This window comes from Genypterus blacodes, unplaced genomic scaffold (assembly GCF_046128005.1).
Source record: "Genypterus blacodes isolate CSIRO-AG114 ecotype Tasmania unplaced genomic scaffold, CSIRO-AGI_Gbla_v1 ptg000029l_1, whole genome shotgun sequence".
Lineage (NCBI taxonomy): Eukaryota > Metazoa > Chordata > Actinopteri > Ophidiiformes > Ophidiidae > Genypterus > Genypterus blacodes.
In genome coordinates this window covers 3,455,407-3,476,674 of record NW_027466842.1, presented here as the reverse complement: position 1 = coordinate 3,476,674, position 21,268 = coordinate 3,455,407, and the positions used below count along the sequence as shown (strand labels likewise).

The 21,268-nt window shown below is 43.9% G+C and overlaps 2 protein-coding genes across 5 annotated transcripts; one reads left to right on the top strand and one right to left on the bottom strand.

The window, feature by feature from the left end:
* Positions 1–8,294: 8,294 nt before the first annotated feature.
* Positions 8,295–17,517, bottom strand: ss18 (SS18 subunit of BAF chromatin remodeling complex). Of its 4 annotated transcripts, XM_076144768.1 has the most exons (11): positions 17,358–17,517; positions 16,781–16,857; positions 16,548–16,632; positions 15,833–15,989; positions 15,116–15,346; positions 14,814–14,984; positions 14,433–14,510; positions 12,639–12,761; positions 10,987–11,117; positions 10,498–10,560; positions 8,295–9,734 (listed from the first exon to the last, which is right to left on the bottom strand). In XM_076144768.1, the coding sequence occupies exons 1-10, from the start codon at positions 17,424–17,426 to the stop codon at positions 10,543–10,545; spliced, it is 1,140 nt and encodes a 379-aa protein (XP_076000883.1). In that variant the 5' UTR covers positions 17,427–17,517; the 3' UTR covers positions 8,295–9,734; positions 10,498–10,542. The 4 variants fall into 4 exon arrangements, 3 of the variants coding, with proteins under 3 accessions (XP_076000883.1, XP_076000882.1, XP_076000884.1); XR_012961339.1 differs by having other exon boundaries at positions 10,498–11,117; XM_076144767.1 differs by lacking the exon at positions 10,498–10,560.
* Positions 17,518–18,119: 602 nt separating this feature from the next.
* On the top strand, positions 18,120–20,990 carry psma8 (proteasome 20S subunit alpha 8). The gene is made up of 7 exons (XM_076145101.1): positions 18,120–18,340; positions 19,126–19,252; positions 19,391–19,515; positions 19,633–19,755; positions 19,858–19,977; positions 20,333–20,395; positions 20,493–20,990. Exons 1-7 carry the CDS (start codon positions 18,239–18,241, stop codon positions 20,586–20,588), a joined length of 756 nt encoding a protein of 251 aa, XP_076001216.1. The 5' UTR covers positions 18,120–18,238; the 3' UTR covers positions 20,589–20,990.
* Positions 20,991–21,268: the final 278 nt, after the last annotated feature.

Sequence of the window (21,268 nt, the reverse complement as noted above, 5' to 3'; positions counted from 1 at the left end):
GAATGAGGAGATTAACCCCGTCACTGGCAGACATCTTAGAGTTGATCTGAGCATCATTAGTCCACATTAATAACCCATGGAAGTGCAAATGGACTTTTTTTTTCGTATCATCTTAATTACATGACATCTGAGCTCTCAATCTGAAGACGGCGCTCTTCAGAGACGACGCGGGCTGCTGTGAGATTTTCGAGGATCTTTTTTTGCTTATTTATTTATTTATTTCTATGCGCGTCTGACACGCAGACATACACACACACCTGCTCTCACACGCACACGTGCACGCACGCACGCACACACACACACACACACACACACACACACACACACACACACACACACACACAGAGAGCAGCCATTCCAAACTAAAAAGGATGCCATTGCCCATTAGAGAGATGGATTGACAGGAGTGCAAAATAAATCTTTGTGGCAGTGAGTCAGAAATATAAATAGAGCACCTAAGATAGATTTGTCTCTGGTGTTGATGAAGTTACCTTTGGGGGTTGAGCTCTACCTTTTTAGTAATGAGGACAACCGCAAACACTTTGGTCTTTTGGTCTCCCTAATGAGAAATGATAGGTCTGGAGGTGCCACACAAAAATGCCACGGAATAACGTTGCACATGTGCATTTAATACAATTATTCTTAAACAATAAATACAAACTCTAGGACTCGGTGGTGAAAGAATGAGCCCCACCTGGTGGCTTTGATGTACAATTTGTGCCTTTGGATATGAGGAATAAATAGTAAATGATGAGTCTTAAGTCAACGCCGACATGTTTAAGTGATCGATGAAACAGCAGATTGAGAGATAAATCCCTCAATCTGCTGTCTCACTGCCGTGTTAAGCCTCTTTAATCAAAACTTTCATTCTGTAAGATGTATTAACAGCTGAATTGTTTTAATTATATCAATAAACGATGGTAAAATCAGGTAGGAAGGGGAAGGGAGGGCAAGGGAAGGGAAGGGAAAGCACTCCATTTTATCATCAAAGGGAGCGCTGTGCTAATTATGCTAGCAGCACCCAGTCAGAGCAGCTCACCAGGGACTGATAACAGACGAGCGCTCAGTGTTACAGTGATTGCACGGCGCGCCGGCTGCCTCTCCGTCTCATCGGACAGGTCGGGGCATCGCTGATATCCGTGCAGAAATAAGAAATAGTTCCGCATAATGATACGTAACGGCGCCAGAGTAGAGGGTGTGAGTGCCCCGACGTCTTCTTTTTTTCCGCTGGGCCCCTGAGTTTGAGAGCTGGCATCCCATTAGAGCCGTATTGCTAATCAATGCGAGACATTATAGGTTGTATAAATCACAGTCTGACACCTGCTGTATGGGTCGTTAACAGAGAAGTCGCCAGGGACGGAAAAAGACAGAGCAAACCCGCAGACACGCCGAATTGAAGCCTGGGCCGCATTGATACCAACATACCATTGTGGTGATCGAGGAGTCCTGGCGAATTGCAAAATTAAGCTAATTTGATCAATTGAAACATTTGGCACGACTTTAATGAGGTTATACTCTAAATGACCATGGGCATATCTCATTTAGCACCACAAATATTGCTTTGACTTTCACTACAAAAGCTCACACGCTCTTGAAATCTCAGCGCTTTCTAATAATGCAACGTAATCTAGGCCCTGAAATGATTATTTGCAATTTGGCGGTTAACAAACAAGCACAGAGCACTGGAGGTGTTTCTCAAACATTATGAGGCAAAAAAAACAAAAAAGCAAGCGGGTTTCCTGTGAACATTTTTTAATTGAGGATGTAGTTATTCTGCCCCGAAAAAGGCGCGCAAGAAAGTGCACACGTCGGCATTTGTAACCTGAGTGTGGTACAGAGAGGGACCATCTGAAGACTCACAGGCCCTTTGATGTCTCCTGAATACGGGCATAATGCATGTGTAATTAATAAGCCATTTGCATATGATGAACTAGGGCACTTAGTCAATGTTCACGGGATACAAATACCTGAGGAAAACAATAACAACGGAGAACATTAAAAAAAGGGAATCCACGCGAAAAAGACAAATCTATGGCCCGCTTCGGATTAGAAATACATTAGCAGCTAATTATGTCCTAATTGCCAATATTTTAGCAGGTGTTTGTACTTAACCAGTGGTAATGCCCTCCCAGAACAAGCTCATCAGGCCTATTCTCAGGTGAATCGCTCCAGTCCTGGGTGATTAGGATGGGATAAAACGGACTTATGGTCAAAATATATGGATGATAATGAGGCTACTGTACATAACAACAACAACAACAACAACGACACTGCTAATGTAATAATGATACTAGTAATGATAATATTTCTACGGCTACATCTGAAATAACTTTCAATGGATATTTATTAATATTTATTATTTTTTCCATTCATGCGTCACTTTAAAAGAAATGGACAGAAGTTTTGGTTTTCATCAGAACTTTTGGAGTCGCCCTAATATTGACGATAATCAATAATAAAAATGATCAAGTGTTGTCTGTGGCGGAGCAATCACACACACACACACACACACACACAGGAGTGACAGCTGAGCGCTTCGAGGTTCAAAGAGGAGGATTAATCTTTCTTTTTTTTCAACCAAATATTTGCAAGGCAATCAAAGTCTCTGGGAGGTGGAATTCTCCGACCTAATCAAATGGCAAATGTAACCCAGCGCTTGATTAAATATTGAGCTTAGGAGCTTCAGATATCTTTTTTTCACCGGCCCCTGCAAACGTTTGGCAGCGAGGGAGCATCAAACTCCTATAAGTCCCTGTCCGGTGGCCCACATCCAGGAGACGAAGAAGTGCTGAGCTAGCAGATCTGCACGGTGGAACTTTCACAGAGTGGAAGAAAATGCGGCACAACAACAATCGTCATTAGAGGTTGTTGTTGTGATGTGTTTGTATAGTTTGTGCCACCCTGCGAATCACAGGTTGTGTGTGTTTCTTGTGAAAATGTAGATTTGTTCCGAGTTGTAATTCCACATATCCTTGTCTGTTATTGAAACTACCCCAAACAATCACACAGGTCCTTTGATTTCTGCCTTTCGGTTTCACACGTGCGAAATACAATTTTTTCCCAGTTCTCCCCTCGTTCCCCGGTGCTACATCAAATATCTGTTCAACTTTTTCCTGTCGTTTTTTTCCCCGTTCCACTCCCAACATTTACCATTGTATTGTTCGACCTTGAGTGAGACGCTGTCAGGCGCTTTTTAGAACATAAGCGTTGCAGTTTCCCATAATCCTCTGGGAGCGCTGAGGTGAGAGCTGTGGCCCAGTAGCACTCTGAGTGGCTGGCAGCGGATCAAAAGCAAACGAGGTTCCTGAGCTCATTCCAATTATAACAGCACACACTATCAACTACAAATACAAACAGCACGTAAGTGATAGCGCTGGTGGCCTGGAGGACTGCTGCCAGAGAGCAGGCAGCATGCTAATCAGGATACCTCTTGCCATGGGCTATTTAGGGAATAGCCTCTCATCCCACCAATTCCCTATGCCTTAGCCAGTGAAAAGAAAGAGAAAAGGGGGAGTGAATTCCCTGAGTGCACAATCCAAGGACAAAATATCAGAAAAATGGATCTTTATCTTTGCTCTCGGCCAATATCCATATTAATTATGTGGGAAAAAAACAATGCATATGTACTGAATAAAATATAAAGAGTTTTGTTAGAGACATAAAGCTACAAATGTGTGGCCACCTGCTGTAATTGCCTCTTGTTGCAATTTCAATTTCATGACTAAACAGAAGTGAGATAAAGTGGAGAAACAGATGGGTACGGTTCTGCTTTTTGGCAACGCAGACTCAACCCCACGGTTTAACCTTTGCAAAAGCAGGATGTGAAAAAGCACATCCGCAGCCGTTTGCACTTCATTTCACTCTGCTTATTGCAGTCAACGTGATTATTCATAACAACATCTTCCGTAGCATCGCGTTGTCATCGGCCAATCCTGGAAAGTGATTTATATCCGGTCGGCTGTCATGGGAGAAGGCGAAGTGAAATGTGTGGAGAGAGGAATCTGTGGTAAGGCGCACACACGCACGCCACCCCCCCACCCCTCCTCGCATGGACAACCCCTCAGAGCTTGGCAACTCTCCAGAGCCACGCAGGGGCGGCGGAGTACAGCGGGAGCCTGAGTGAGAAGCACACATTGTGCACGGCGGGACCCCACCAGCCCCGGCCCGAAGGCACAACTCTCAAGGACATGGAGAACTGGGGCAGAGAACTTCCAAGCTTCCCACTGTTAGGGCAGGCTGAGGGAGAGGGGGAAAAAAAGGAAAAGTTTCCAAAGTGTCTGTGTGTGAGTGTGGCTGGTGAAATGTGTTGTTAAGAGAGATGCATGGCTTCAGAGAGTCGGTAAACACTAATCATGTTAACATTGACCGGGCATAAGAGGCCTCTCAGGCAGCCAGACTTTAGATTGTGTACAACAGATTAAAAATAATTCACACTTAGATCGTGTTTTGCAGCAAAAAAAGGTAGCGTTTGCATTTAATACATAAGATGGATGTGAATATGAATACAGATTAGAAAAAAGCCTGTTGGTCAGTGGTTGGTCTTCATTAATATGACATATATATGCATGTGGATGGGCATGTGTGTGTGGTGCTGTGAATCCATCGCCTGATCTCCAAGTCTAATATAAATCCTGATTTCTGAGATCACATACACACCCCAGGAAGGATCAATGGATGATATAGACTCATCATGCAGGGATATGTAAATCTGTATTTTGGCAGATACATTAAAATGCTGTCTTGAAGTGGAGATTGCAGCTTAGATGGTAAATAAATGAATATATATTTGTTTGCAGTATGCTAAAAAGGAGGAATAAGCTTGGGGTGTGTTGTCCTGGGATCTGTAGTAGTAGATTTGTAGTATCACATATCAAAACCGCAGATATGATGGTGTTTGGTGTAAACTGGCACACAGAAAAAGAGCTTCTTTAAGAAAACCCTTTGATACAGCCACAGCTTTCTCCCGCATTGTCCTTCTAGTCAGGAGCGCAGGTTTACTGTAGGTCAGCCCCCTCCCTCTCTTAACATCAGGGGGAAGGAACCACACTGATCTGAGATGGAGTACCCCCAACCAAACCTGACCACATCGACCCATGCCACCATCCTGGGCCTCTAATGGAAGTCCCGCGCATCCAGACGCCTCCCCTGCTCCGACAGGAGCGTCAAGTAGCGCTCTACTCATCATTGGAAGCAGCGGGCTTCACGGCCCCCCTTCCTTCTCCCTATGACTGGCTTTTTGGAAACATCGCGGGCAGATGTGGCCAGATGAGCACGTTCTAATTTGCTGGCCCAGGTTAATGCTCCACCAGAGGCCCCGGAGGATCAATAGCTTTATTTCCCTAAAACGCCAGCGTGGTGAGAACCAGCTCACGGGGTGCTTTTAATACCGCCACAGTTCCAGTGACGACTGTGCTGTATTGATTGTGCCCATGTGGAACTACGTGCGCCTTCTGGGGAAGGATCTATTTGTGTCACCCTGGGCTGGGATGGGGGCTTCACTGGAGGAGGAGAGAGCTCAGCCAATGGAGGATGCCAAAAACATCAAAACAGCCATGTTTACAGATTACCCAAAGGGAAAGCAAATTACAGCAATTATGCAGGCTGTGGGAATACTGATATCAGCATACCTGCTATTTCACCCAGAGACTACTTTTATGAGGCTAGAACACACAAAACAGCACACTCAATTTGATTTGATGGCTAAACCCTCAACAAACGACAGGATTTAAACAAAGTAGTGTGCATGAAACGCATGCAAAACAAAAATCTTTCTAGGGGATCGTTGTGTTTGTGTGTGTCAGGTCCAAAAAATCTTTTCAGTTGTTTTGAAACTCGATATAATAGCTCAGGCAAATGTCTGTAAGGCAAGTCTAATTTGGCAGGCATAATTATGAACATGCAGGAGTGTATGTTGTCTCTACTATAGCCTTTTCCCAAACAATGGCAATTAATCTCTCAATGTAAACACTGAAAATTGCTTCACAGGAAACTCATTTGCCTTTGCTGCATTTATCTCATATATCAGCAGAGAGACAACATACAGAGAAGTCTTATCCAAATCACGGGCTTTTGTTTGCAGCCATCGTGACATATTCATGACTTAGGCCATAATAGTCAGATTCCTGTTATATCCCCTAAGGAGAGCAGAGAGAATGGTGTCACATCCAATTACTGCAGCACACTGTAGAGGTAAATCAAAAGTCATGCCGTGAACTCTGGAATCTAAGGTGCAAACACACACACACACACACACACACACACACACACACACACACACACACACACACACACACACACACACACACACACACACACACAACACTGCACGAGCAAGGCAAGATTGTTGAAAAGACAACAGCTATATCAACATTAATAGAATATTGGAAAACACATTCTCCTTTGTTACTTGGAGGTCATGTATTGGATTGCGCAGGGAGATGTGATTGGCTGAGGGCGATTGCCTGTCTTCTCAAAACATAAACCGACATAGGTACGTAGGCAAGAGAAGTAGACAGTGCTGGGTGGAGATTTTACAATTATGGATTTGTTTGCCAGTGTGCAGTAAATTGAAGTTGCAGATGAGGAAAATAATAAAACATCGGGTCACCAAGTTCACCCATACCTCCTCCCCAGAACCAACATGATGATTTTTTTGTGGAGTGAAATTAATGCCTTTGTCTTTTCCTTCCACAATAGTCATTGGGAGGCCTAGTGGTTTGGTGGTTGGAGGGTATCTCAGCAGTGCATAGCCCCGTTTCACCCTGGAGCGGTGCAAAGCTCCTGCCCAATAAAACAGGCTGCATCCCCAGGGCCCCTCCCTCAAGCCTCCAGTCAGCGCTTGTTTTTGCACCATTTATTTAGTGTGACACATCTCCAATTAAACTGTGGAGGCTGCTGCATTCCCCCCATAACTACCTCTTATACCTCCCCATAGACTTTCTGTCACACTGAGAGTGTGTGTATGAGAGAGTGAAAGGGAGAGTTAGTGGGGGAGAGAGCGGGAGAGAGGGAGAGAGAGGGAGAGAGAGAGAGAGAAAGAGAGAGAGAGAGATCACATCTTGCCTGCCAGCTATGATCACAATGTCATTTTCCCCTCAGTGGTTAGAAGCCTCCTCTGAAAGGTGCCTTGAATCATAATTATCAAAATATTGAACAAGATAATCATCCTCTTAAATGATGCTGCCACCTCACTATTTGCCTCGCCATCACACAACCAACATGCGGCAATGCAAACCAGAAAGCTTTCTTGATCAGTCATTAAGACACACAGTCAGTTTTTGTCTATAGGCAGCAAACAGCATAAGTTGTAGCAGCGAATTCTGAGTAATATTAGATCAGACAGATTACAAATGTTACAACTCAGCTGGAAGTCTCCTAGTGTCGTTTTTAGATATTTGTCAATTTACATTCAGCTGTTAAAGGAGATCTTTCATTGCAAGTAAGAGTCTCCTTGCCACCTCTTCATCCCCCCACCCCCAACGGCCCCAGACACAGTCACAGGAGGAGTGACTTTGTCCGACCCCAATACCGTCTGCGAGAGCACAGCTGAGGGCAGCAGCTGCCAGGGAGGACTGGTGGGGGAGCGCCCAAAACGCCAGCTCTGCCAAGCAGAGGGGCCGGGGGGAGCCCCAGTGGCAGCTGGGAAGGGTGGGGCGGCCAGCTGTGGAGCAGCAGGACGGTGGGGTGACTAGGAGATGCCACATAACCAGAGCAGGAACACCTACACAAATTGCACAAATAAGCACGTCTTCAAATATAGAGCAAGAGTAGAAAAGTTGAGGATTTGCACTTCTTTTTCCCTCAGAGCATGTCTGCGGCGCTCACCTGCGTTTACACTCGCGAACACACTCATCATCTGCACCAAGGCAACCCAAGCGGTGGCCCTCTAACACCATCACCACTCTCCCGTCACGTGCTCCGGCCACACATCTGGTGTACCATCTGTATCACTCCCCCCAATGTGACAGGTAGTCCCTCTCCCTCTCTGGAGGGAGCAGAAGGGGAAAGAGGGACACGGAAGGTAATTTTGGGTGTAAATGTGCTCTGGACCTCTCTGAATGCATCTGGACAAAGCAGGCATACTGCTGAGTGGGGCAGGGTCATTATCAGTTGGAAACCGACTACCAGATAGGAGATTAAGACAAAACAATTATATCAAACTGTCACATTATGACAGCACCAATAGTGCATGTCTTGTTTATCTGCAGTCTTCAGGATGAATGCTTCTGCACTTTGCTTTCAATTAGCAGAACCTCACTCAAAGGTCAGATTAGCATAAAAACACAAACTAAAAGTATATTAAAGATTCTTCCGATTTATTGTAATGTACAGTTATACATTGCCATGACATAATTGTGACCATCATTGGGATGAGGCGCAGAATGCAAAATATTACAACAGCTGTATAAACACTATCAGGGGCCGTGGATTCATCTCCTCTATGCCGCTGTACATCCATGGATGATAAGGTATGCACTATGAAACACATATCAAGCCACTGATAGAAAACTGCACAACCAGCCTGTACGGTGAGACATTATTTTCACATCTTATGTTACATATTTGACAGTAACAATCTTTATTATTCACAACACTATTTGAATGACATCAACTTAGACATTTATTCCGGGGGCGGGAAGGGGAAGGACGTTCCAGCGTTGTCAAAACCAACTCAACTAAATCAGAACTAATCGCTTTAAAAAGTTTGATCTTTCCAATTGCCCAGTTTGACCAAAGGCTATTACTCTTGTTTTCGCCCCCCAAAACAAAACCATTGACCTTTAAATACAAAGTTCAACACAGAATGTAGCAATGGTTACATGCTCTTGTTTTTCTTTTCCAAGACGTGATGGTATTTTCAGGAATGAAACTGTATTAATTCCAGGTATGCTGTTTATTTTTGTACTTTGGGGATTTTCTGTGCATCTCAATTATTTTCATTAGTACTAAAAGCAGTCATACAGTGTCACAATGTCATCGAAATAGCAGATCAATAGCACAGTTATACAAAACAACAAACCGAAAAAAGGGAGACAAGGAATAAAAAAAATGTGCTGGATAGGATCATCAGTTAAGTTCATTAAAAACACATTGACACGTACACTTAATAGAAATAAACAACACGGCATTTAGTACTAGTTTCCAATGTCTTATACAAAGTTAGCTCCATCTAAAAAGCATAAAATATATCTTACATCATCACATACATCATGACATGTACCACGGCCGAGCAGGAAGTTTGTCGGGGTGCGTCGTCGCCTCTCTCAGCCTCCATCTGGCGTTATTGCTTCTTGTGAACGGGGAGCTGAAGGACGGCGGAGCGACGTGCCGCAGACGACCGAAACGTTGAATTCATCTGCGACATCCCAAATTTTGTTTGCCTCTTTCACAATCTGCAATGCTAAAGGATAAGGCAGTTCTATTTTTTTTTAAGGCATTGCTGCTTTTGAGACATAGTGGATGATGATGATGATGAGTCATGGACTTGGACATTGAGTGATTTTTTTAAAAAAAAGAAAAAGAAAAAAAAAGAATACATTTTATAGGCAAGGACGAGAGCCCAAAGAATGGAAAATGCATCTTGTGTTCGTGTCTGAGAGTGTCTCAGGGAGCTGCAGCCATCATTTAACTCTGCTTAGCAGTTGACCAGAGGTCAAAGCTCATACAGAGATCAGAGCTGGGCTGTGTGGGGTTGCTGTGACCATCTCTCATTGCTGGTAATTTCCATACTGGCCCTGTGGAGAGAAATGTGATGGACTCGTGTTACTGACCTTCTAAATAAAAACACCACAGTAGACTCAAAATCTGACATTCATAAATCTTAACGGGGTGCAAACAAACATCTGTACTCTCAAACCATAATCATACTGGCAACCATGATTTACAGCTGCATCTAATGTGAATGACCAGCAGATGGCAGCATGGTCTTACAGGTTGTGAGTTCTACATTTTGGATCTTAGGCACCTTGGGTTTCTGTAGCAGCATGGCCGAGGAAACAAATTGACTAGTGGCTAGTTTAGTTATGTGCTGAACTCACAGTAACAGTGGATGCATTTCTACACAGGGGTCGAAGTATGTGTGTGGAGTTACTGGAACATACGCTACAAAATGGAAATACATCCCGATTTGGCATTTAATGTGACATTTAAATACTTTCATTTCAATCAGCACAACAACATACACATTAAAAACCAGTGTTGTTTACTGCACAGATTTAAAGGAGCCATGGATTTTTAGCTTTTGGCTGCAGACTATGCATGCTGTGTTTTTGGACCTCATGACAATTCGACCCCTGGTTACCAAAAATCATAAACAAAAACAAAAAAAAGTAAAAATTAAAAAAAACTAAAAAATATAAGATATCGAAGGAAATTAATAGAAAAAGATGGGGGGGAAAAAGATACAGACATGGAAGAAACAGAAGAAACAAAATGCAAATTAAGGCTAGGTGGTCAAACGTCTAGCTTGGACGTTGAGGTCTTCACAGCAACCATTACCTTTGCTTCTTACAGAGCTAGTCAGGGGTTCAAATCCCCGGGTCTTTATTTCCTCATGTGTCCCTGAATATTCAAAGATAAAGATATCAAAGTGTAGCTGTAGTCCCCACATAAGACCACAGGAAATACAGGGCAACAAATGGATCTCCCTTCGAAAAACGAGGGATAGCCTATCAAGTTCACGGAAGAATCATCTTTAAAGCCCTCATATTTCACTCGACACATAGCCCAGGACACATAACTGGATTAAAACTGGATTTACCAAGTGAAACACTACAGTTAAACACATCAAAGCATTCTGGGAGGTACAGTTTTATACCACCAATATGATGACAGCATGCAAACGATGCTACGTTTCATGTCTTATCGTCTACTGATCTCTCATCTCACTTGCGCGTATCAAATACAACTTGGCCTGACAGCAAACATTCAAAAAGACCATTGTGCAGACAGAAGTGCTGAGACTTTCTACTGCGGTTGTATACTTACCTGGTCGTAGCCATAAGGGCGCTGCTGCTGGCCCTGTGGGGGTCCGGGCTGAGGCGGGCGATAGGCCCCGTACTGCTGTCCCTGCCCTTGAGGATAGTTTGGATACTGTCCCGGGGCAGTTTGGGAGGGACCTAAGACACGCAGGGAAGATTCAATGTTGACATTCTGCAGACTCGAGTAAACCGGATAACTTTGGAAAATGCCGTTAAGCGCGGCCAACCTCAAACTTCTAAACTCTCGGCCGCTTCTTATCCAGCAGCGTACGCCGGAAATAAGTTCTGCTCATTAACCGTTTCTGTTCTCCTACTTGTTACTCTGCGATCTCTGGGGGAAATCGCCGTTATTAGACTCGCACTAATGGGCAGTGATAAAAAGAGGGGAAAAGAACAAGCGGATGGGTGACGGAGAGAAGTTAGGCCCATTTGTTTAGGCGGCGGCTTTGTAATGAATGAGCCTGAGCGAGTCAGGTTGGAGCTGGGGCGGTGCCTCCCTAATGCAAGGAGACATCAAGGAGATTCTGTTGGTCTTCATTAGAGGAGCAGGCTTCATTAAAAATCACTTCATCAGCCCCCATACACTGTGGCCACGCGGGCGCTCTGAAGGGCCGAGGAGAAGCTTGACTGGGGCCGAAGTCAAATGAGGCCCACGCAGCATCGTTAGTCGCTCATAATGCCCGACGCTGGTGAGCGTAACCTTGTGGGGGCCTGTGAGAGAAGGCGAGTGCGTGTGTGTGTGTGTGTGCCAGATGGATCTCACCTCACAGCCTCTGCCTTTCAGATAAGCTCATTACTAACCCGAGATAAAGGCCCCTGGCTCGGCGTGGAAAGTTTAGAGCGAAAGAGAGATGAGGAAGATCTACACGAGCGTCCATACTGTCAAAACCCCAAAATTGAAGGAAGTTTTAGGTGAATGGTTATAGCTTAATAACAAAAAGCTAGCTTAAGTTATATCGATCAAACTGGATATTCTTGTATTATAGTTAGGCATTTGTAGCAGGCAGTTTACTCATACATTAGTGTTGTTGATGCTGGTGCTCGTAGATTTGGTAGCTTATCTGCAAGTCTCTCGTTCCTCGGAGGAAACGGCTTTTCTGTTGTGAGCCGATATTTGGCCCGGACGCAAGATCGCCTCCAAATGCCAGCCGTTTCCAACCAATAGCTACACCATTCCCCACAAATTTACACATTTTCTGCACTTAAATTTTTCTAATTTGGAGACGCTGCTTAAAATTCAACAGCGCGTCCAAACTGGTAAAAGACAGGGCGTTGAAAAGTGTTTGGCTTGCAGTAACCCGCACATGGCCCAGTGTCTGTACCCATCAGCCAAGCTCCTCTCCCACTCCCCGGGAACACGGTGTCATATCAAACAGATACCGCAGCTCTGGGAGGAATGCTAATGCCGTGCCAGTCTCCGCTCCTGATTAAATTTCTCTTCCACCAAGCCTCAATCCCCCGACCGTTCATTAAGGTGGTCCTTTCATCCCTTGCTCTTGACGACGCCTTGACATGTGTTTGGCACCGCTACATTTCCGAGGGGCAGTAACTGCCGACGCACTCGGGAGGGATGATTATTTTAGCGGGCTTTAAAGCCGGGGCCGCGGAGAGCAGACGGCGCCTCCTACAGGACGACAGATGCGAGCCGGGGAAGCTTACCGTAGCCCTGCTGCTGTGGCGGGTAGCCTTGTTGGCCCGGGTACTGCTGCTGGGGAGGGTAGGCTTGCTGCTGGGGAGGGCCTTGCTGGTACGCTTCCTGCTGCTGGCCATACTGGGCGTTACCTTCAGAGGGGCGACACCAGGCAATGTGAGCAGCAACAACAACAACAACAACAACAACAGAGCAGACAGCTCCTAGCAAACTATGTCAGAACTAGAGAACGATCACTTTCCCCAGTTTTGTAACGATTTAGCTCTTTAATATAGCAAAGGGCAGTTACACAACAAAAAGGTGACATGGAAAGCAAATCAGGATTTTTAAGCTTGAGGAACTGAAAGTGCAAACAAACTTACCTCACATTGAACAGCCACAAATAAAGACAAAACAGCTTAATGTGAAATTAAAAATAACATGGGATGGAAGTGACTACAGCAGGAAAACAATGAGTAGACGGTGGAGCACGGATTCTTCTGGACCGCTGTGAGTCTTCTACGTTTACCTACCTTGAGGATATTGCAAAGGCAGGATTCTTTACAATATTTAGCAGTTAAGTTTGTTTTTCAGATTTTCAAGCACTGCATTGCGCTGGAAATTAACTGCAGCAGGAATGCGTCCAAAACTGGGCAAGTGTTATAAATTACTTAATGAGCTTATGTCAACCGTCCACATTGATAGGAGGGTGTAAGCGACTCATAAGAGCGACCGATCTCTTTATAATCTACTGAAAACGGCTCAAATTGCCATTAATCACATCAGTCTAATACAAAAAATATCTACAATATCTTTTTTTATATATCTTGTAACCCAAAAGAACGAAAGGACGCTTGCGTTTTAGGAAGGTGAAGCAGAACATATAGTGAGGAGAGAAAAAGAAAATAAAGTAGTGAATGTTAATTGTGAATAAAGGAGAAAAAAAGTAAAGAGTAAATCATGAAGCGGTGATTGTTGGATGTGTGACCTGAAATTAAACCTAAATTTGACTTATGCATCTCTGTCACAAACAATCACAACATCTAGCGTGTGTCCTGTGCCTCAACATGATCGCCAACAGCTTCTAAGCTCGGGCACCGAAATGTTTGTCTCAAAGTGTTAAACCGGCAGACTATCAAATCAATATTCCCTGTCTGATATGTTGTCTCGTTGTCTCCACTTGCACTCCTCAATTAATTCATTCAAAGAGGTGGTCGAGGTTTTGCCGTTTCACGATCAGGACATATGGCTCTCAAACAATACTGGATGGTTTATACTGTATTATCAATCAATCAACTCACATGATCTCGTCTTTAACCATGCGGTTGTGTTTGGGGTGTGACTCTAGAGACTCACTGTTGTCAGGGTTTTGTCAGTAGTAGTTTATGTGTTCACTAACCATCACCGGGTAAGCTCATCTGTATTATGAAGTCAATATGACCACCAGTTGCCACCTCCACCAGAATAATCTGCAGGATTAACACTTTTTAAGAATCTAACACTTATTAAACAGAATTGTATAACCCTGCGGGCACGAGTGGTGGACAGGTATTGCAAAGACTGGGTGCTAACCTATCAATCAACTGAAGCTTTGATTCGGGAAAAGGAGAACATTCGGGCAATGTTGAGTGCTTCTTCAAATCCAGACACAATACTGTTGCTTTGATGGAGCCCAAAGTAGCTTTAATTTCCCAGAAAATAATGAAGAAACTGAAGCACAGTCTCTTTTCATCATCTGTGTTTTAACACACACCTGGGTTAATGTTTTTGTTCATTTTTTTTGTTTTTTTTTCTCTCCAGAAGCGACTGGATGGTTCTCCTACCTTCTGAGGCTGCCTGTCCTGCGTGACTGTACTGGTCCCCATAGTAGTCTTCCTGCCCTGGGTACTGCTGAGGGGGTCCTACATACACATACACACAACATACACACAGGTAGATTCAAGGTGTTGTTGAATCGGTTGTGTGAGGGTAAGGGAAGTGAGGAGGATTCCTGGCCACTAGTTCTCATTGAAAAGCTTTCTTGTGGTCACCGACTAATTTGGGTGTGTTTGGGGCTTTAAGTTACATCTTGAGGCTTCAAGATGTCTGTGAGGAACAAAGTGGAAATAGTTAAAAATTGAAGAGAAGGTGAGAAATAGAGGAAGGTGGGTTAGGGAGGAGAAACAGCACCGCTCATAACGCGATACTTGCTATGAAGGGCGTACCTTGCTGCGGTGGTCTGTATGGGGGCATTGGTCTCTGCCCCATGACATGGTTCCCTTGGTTGACCTGACCCATCATGCCCATTGGGTTCTGTTGCCCTTGGTAGTGCTGCCCACCACCACCAGGAGGCATATTATACTGCTGGGCGGGAGGCTGCTGGTGCATCATGGGGCCTGAGATTCACCGACAGAGGTCACTTGCATTTAACAGCAATAAATGGAGAATACAAACTATATAGTCTACCAGATCTGGGTGAGCGCGGCACAACAACTACCAGTAAGACATGACAACACAGCTGTTTTACCTTGGTTGGGCTGCATGTTCATGTTTGGCCGAGGGCCGTAGTTCCCCATGGGCTGGCCCTGTGTCATGTTCATTTGGCTCTGGGCTGGCATGCCCTGCGCAGTGGGGACGGTGTGGTTGTACCCACCCATCGATCCGTGGCTACTTGGGGGTATATTCATGGAGCCACTGGGCATGTTTGGAGGCTGGTTAGGGCCTGGGCCAGGACCTTGCATGGGCATGTGATTAGGTCCTGAAAAACAGCAGTGGAAATGATTTATTTAAACAACAGTACTGTAGTAGTATTTCTAAAATGACATTGTATTTGAATGAATATGAAGACACTGTTTACTGTGATAACATGCAAGTTTGATTTATTAGTGTGGAATAACACACGGGTGAAAAAAAATCACATCATCATTTTCTGCTTCCAACCTTTCCCTAGTCAGTCAGCTTTAACTAAAAGCCTAAATATGTACACTTGCAAAGAAAATCACTCTCAATCAGTCCAGATACAAAAGGAGGAGATAGAACCAATCAAAAGGTAGCAGAAGTCCAGGACCACCAGAGCTGGCAAAGGGGTGACATCATCTTTCAGCAGCAGAGACCTCCCTCACAGTTCTGTGGTGTTGCTAGGCAACCCAAGTGAGACAGGGACCAAGGGAGAAGAAGGGGAAAGAAAAAAGGAGAGAAAGAAGAAGGAGGGAAGAGGGAGGAGGGAAAGGGGGGGGTCACTTACCAGGCATCTGTCCATTCATCTGGTTCTGCAAGTGTGGGGCTGGGGGGCCGCCGCTGACCATACCCTCGGCAGGCATGTTGTGACCGTGAGGGGGCTGAGGGGGGGCTCCGCTTTGGTTCATCCCACCGGGGCCCATGGGCATGTTTTGAGTGGGAGGCTGCAGGTGCACAACATAAGATACATCAGCTGTACGACAAACACACTGGAGCTCAAACCATGCAAGACAGAAAATCCAACGTGTGTGTGTGTGTGGCAGGGGGGAGGGAGGGTCATCCTTCAACACAATAACATAATGAAGTGTTACTGTGATGTATCGAGGACAATACTAATTAGAATGGCCATATTTAGAGGGAAAACAACTCTCTAGCCAACATAGTGACGTGGTTCTCATCAAGGACTGCAATAAGAAATGAAACAGATTGTCTAACTAACTAACAGAGCAGAATTAAAGCTACATAAAAATGACTGAATACCTGATTTAAACTCTCTACTGCCTGCTTTAAATAAACACTGCTCTACAAACCATGACAGAAACTCAAACAATTTATTACCTGGTAGAGTGACTGTTCTAAGCTCTGCAGTATGTTCAAGCATTTCCCAGTTGTATACTTTTGAATACTCGCTTCGGAAATTCAGCAAAAGTGAGACACGTGTTGGCCTTCATAACTGAGGAGATATAACATTTAAGGGCAAGGAGAAGACAAGCAGGACTCACAGCAGGGAGCAGAGACTGCATGTTCTGATTGGAGTCTGCTATTGTGGCCAGGTAGACTAGATTTCTGTGCAGCATCTGTTGATACCTGTGAAGGTGAAGCGTCATCGACAAAAAAAAGAAGCTTTGCGTCAATGTCAAATCAGGAAGGAGGCGCAAATAAAACAGTGATAAAGAAATGGCATTAAAAAAATAAGTGGACGTTCAGCACTAACAGCTATGACTCCATGACTTACTGTGAACATTCTGTCGTTTTGCCTTTGCTTTGGAAGTCCATTATACACTGAATCAGCTGGTTGTTCTCGTCAAGTAACTACAAAAAGAGCAACAACATGTACATGCACCAATTTAAAATCACGAGTATAGCACCTTTGGACACGCCACATTCAAACGAAAATTACGTAGAAATGATTGAATATGCTTTGTTCTTGCGCCGTGATGGTCATTGTGTCGTAATTCAACAAACAATAGGAGGAGTGGGGGCGTTTGGTGTGAATGAAATGTGTGTCTTCGTTTCAAGCTAACAAAAGACGCGTCTTGTTGGCTAGCGGTACTCTGCTAACAAAACCCACAGGCCTGAGAACGTTTTAGGAAGTAATTCTACGCTATTCTGTAAAAAATTCACATAGCAGCCATTGCCTCCCTCTAGAGAGTTTCATATTCACCGCGCTGTGACCCTGCGACATTGTTCCCGAGCTATATTCAATGCTGGACGCGGGCTAGCCAATGATACGTTGATGATTAGCTAAAACGGCTAACAGCGCCTGATGCCATAGCCTCCATTCTGCGACGCGCAAAAATAAGATGAATTACCTTTTGTATTCCAGCGGGTGTTATGTCACCCTTTCCACGCTGTCGATGAGGTGCAAACGCCACCGACATTGTGCAGTTTCAAAAAAATGAAAGGGAACCAGAGCAGAAAGTAGCTAACACACTTCAGAAATCGGTACCAACTCGGATCAAACTGTTTAGAATAGGATGCAATTTTTGAATGCAATGATCCGTTGTGGGGGGAATACACACATTTGAAAAATAATGCTGAGGTTTATTGCTAGGTATACGTGCAATAAAAACGTAGTATACTATTATATTTTGAATGAATTGAGCAACCTTGTAATGTAATTCTCTATAAACTAATAGAGGTTAATTTATTTCATAGTGGGATTATCGTGTACCCCCTTTTTGTAATATGGAACAGTCCAGATTCAATCCAAAGGCCACGGGAAATGGACGGTTCAACCAAAAAGGGGCAATGCAGTCAAACACTTACTATATATTTATACAATATATATAATATGACAAGCAGTATAAGCCAATATCTTAGCTAATATTAAACCATTTTATTCCCCGTATTATTCGTTTAAATAAAATCACTGTTCTCGACTGATATTTCAATTTAAAAAATGCGGCATGAAAAGGAAATCGAGAACAAGAACATTAAGATGAAATAACTCGAATTATATGGTTGGTTTGTTTCGCAAAAATCTTTACTGAAGCTGGTTTATGAGCTGTTTATCTTGTGTTTTTGAAAGATTTCCCCCGGTTTCTTTTGGTATTGCTCGGGTCGGGGGTCACGCGCATGCGCCCTATCGAACACACCGCAGCAACACAGACCAAGCAGCTAACTGATAAGTAGCTGAATCATTTAGTTGATTTTCGCGTCTTTCTTCTGAGTCTACGTGTCTTGCATCGCAATGGCGGCGAGGTATGACAGAGCGATCACTGTATTTTCTCCCGATGGGCATCTTTTCCAGGTAGAATACGCACAAGAAGCCGTCAAGAAAGGTTCCACGGCGGTAAGTTCTAAATGAAACTAATGCTAAAGCTAACATTAGCGGCGTTAGTTAGCCGGCCAGTTAGCGGCTAGCTCGCTTTATAATCTTGTTCCCTGCAGATTTGTTACTTTTTCTCTTAAGCGCAGCCTGCTACATCAAAGTTCTGTGTTATAGTTTAGTCTAACTGTTGCGTGTATATAATTAAAATGTGAAAGTGTTGAAAGAAAAGGCCGAATAGTTTTAGCTATTTGTCGCTGTGTCACTCTCAAAACAGTTTCAGTTTCATTGTGGCACCGGGTTAACAAGAAAAATAACGATGATTGACGTTTACTTTCTTTAAAATTACGCTCTAAAACTGCACAATTAACCACAAATGAGTGATTAAAAGTAAGAAGTACACTCTAATCAACATTCTCTAGGGATTCAATGACTTAAGTAACCGACACACCGAGGAGAACTGCCTTAATTAGTCACATTAGTTAATATAATTAACATATGACGTAACCAGTGTAATTCCTCAAAGGGGCCGGGTTGTCCTCATCATTTATTTTACTTACAACTTTGAAAAACGAATGCCCAACCATTTCTCTTTAAAAGAAGCTGTCAGTATCTTGCTTTACTGCACAATATTAATATGAATCTCCTGTAAATGAATAGAATGATAGACTTGAAGGACATTCTGTGTTACGTACAGAGGTCACTAAGTATTGACACGCTACTGGACTGTTAAATAACTTGTTTTGGAATTCAGTTCTATGCTTCCATTAGTGTAATGTGTCCGTCCACTCCTCTTCTTTTCTGTGCAGGTCGGAATCCGAGGCAAAGACATTGTCGTCCTCGGGGTGGAGAAGAAGTCGGTAGCGAAGTTGCAGGAGGAGAGGACCGTCCGCAAGATCTGCGCCCTGGACGAGCACGTCTGCATGGCGTTTGCAGGTACGGCGATTTCAAAAGTGCTCGTTCTTCTCAGATTTTGTCTTTTTCTCACCATAAAAATAAGCCCATGATTCCTCACTAAATGTTTCCTGCTGTACTTTGTCGTGTAACTATTTCCCCGCTCTTTGCGCTCTTCAGGTCTGACGGCAGACGCCCGTATCGTGATCAACAGAGCTCGCGTGGAGTGCCAGAGCCACCGGCTAACTGTGGAGGACCCGGTCACGGTTGAATACATCACACGCTACATCGCCACACTGAAACAGGTACCTACTTTTTTGATGCGACTCTGAACTGCTGATGTACTTTTTGCTGTTCACTGTGAAAGCGCTACTGAAATACAACTCAGATTTACAAGACTAACCCGTTGCGTTTTGTTGCAGCGCTACACCCAGAGCAACGGGCGCAGGCCATTTGGCATCTCCGCCTTAATCGTTGGCTTCGACTACGACGGGACTCCCAGGCTGTATCAGACGGACCCCTCAGGAACCTACCACGCCTGGAAGGTGAGCAGTGCCATCTACTGCGCCCCGCCGGCGACCGCACAAATTATTGTATTGTATAATATTTTTGTTCGTTTGTAATAAAGAAAAAAAATCTCGGTTTAGGCAAACGCAATTGGCCGCAGCGCAAAGACGGTGAGGGAGTTCCTGGAGAAGAATTACGTAGACGATGCCATCGCCGGTGACAACGAGACAATCAAGTTGGCCATCAAAGCTTTGCTGGAGGTAATATCATGCTCGGTGTTTGCATGGAAATGTTTATTCAGAGGAGGCGACAGCGGTTAGGTTGTGAGTTTCTGCACCTGGAGACTAATCAATGATGAGCTTATCAATTGTTGTTGTGAAACTATGAAGCAGCAATCCAGACAAGACAATGTTGTTTTAATCTCACTGTGCATAATTGTGTTACTGGTAAGTGTCACCATTCTAATAACTAACACTGAAATCTTAAATATATAAACATATATACTTAAGGACAGTTGTTAGCCCTGCTTCTCTCTGGCCTGAGTCGAAGGTGCTTATGTTTCTTTTGAGCAGAGTTACAGGCCTTTGTGACTTTAAGCCTCTCTCTTTTTTACAGGTTGTCCAGTCAGGAGGGAAAAATATCGAACTTGCCGTTATCAGACGGAATCAGCCACTGAAGGTTTGTCTCGCCCCCCTGATTGTGTCGCAGCTTTTATGTCTCCATTCATCAGTTTTACGTACGGCCTAATAATTGCTTTCTTCTGGCCCGGTTGCAGATATTGGAGTCGAAAGAAATCGAGACCCTGGTGGCCGAGATCGAGAAGGAAAAGGAAGAAGAGGCAGAGAAGAAGAAGCAGAAAAAGTCCACTTAAGGCAGAGAAATGGGAGAGTTTTTCTTTATTGCACTTGGATGGCAAAAGCATACGTGGGGGTTTGCAGTTATAAACACGTGTCCTGAGGGTTTACGCGTCCCGTGACTTGTTTCATTGTAGAGAGCTGAACTCTAACCTGAGATCTGTTTATGTCACATCACCGCTTTGGACACATTCGAACTGCGGTCCGACTCTTTAATATTCCAGCCGTTTTGAGTTTGACCGACGTATAAATGCGACATATGTAGATCTCAGTTTATCATTTCGAGCTCAAGACAATATTTAGAGAATGGTTTTGTACATCAAGCACCAATTTACTCACAAAACATTGAAATAAACCATTTTTAACATGAGTTCTACTGTACCAAAGTACTCAATAAAAAGCTCTTTTTGTTTGTAAAAGCTTTTCTTGTTATTTACAGGAGGGATTTAGATTTCATTAGGCTAATTTATAGACTTTGGTTAAATGCTAGTGACATGTGGGAGAACATAAACGACAGCAGGTTTCTACTTTTTACTGTTCTAGTTTTGTTGTACATCAAAGCAAGTACAGTGATAAAGATAAGAGTTTAAAATGCTACCTGAGTCCATTTAGTGTGTGTGTGGCTATAAAGTGCAGTGTTATTCATTTATCAGCATTCTGCAGTACAGCCCTAGAAATGAAAAAAAGTGGCTCAGAT

What these genes read in the sequence shown, in the direction of transcription:
- ss18 (XM_076144767.1), bottom strand. Translation starts at nt 17,426, where the DNA reads ATGTCGGTGGCGTTTGCACCTCATCGACAGCGTGGAAAGGGTGACATA. An exon ending in AAAACGACAGAATGTTCACA is followed by an intron (nt 16,633 to 16,780) that starts GTAAGTCATGGA and finishes TCACCTTCACAG; the next exon opens with GTATCAACAGATGCTGCACA. An exon ending in GCCACAGCAGCAGGGCTACG is followed by an intron (nt 11,118 to 12,638) that starts GTAAGCTTCCCC and finishes TGCGTGTCTTAG; the next exon opens with GTCCCTCCCAAACTGCCCCG.
- psma8 (XM_076145101.1), top strand. Translation starts at nt 18,239, where the DNA reads ATGGCGGCGAGGTATGACAGAGCGATCACTGTATTTTCTCCCGATGGG. An exon ending in CGTCTGCATGGCGTTTGCAG is followed by an intron (nt 19,253 to 19,390) that starts GTACGGCGATTT and finishes TGCGCTCTTCAG; the next exon opens with GTCTGACGGCAGACGCCCGT. An exon ending in GACGGAATCAGCCACTGAAG is followed by an intron (nt 20,396 to 20,492) that starts GTTTGTCTCGCC and finishes GCCCGGTTGCAG; the next exon opens with ATATTGGAGTCGAAAGAAAT.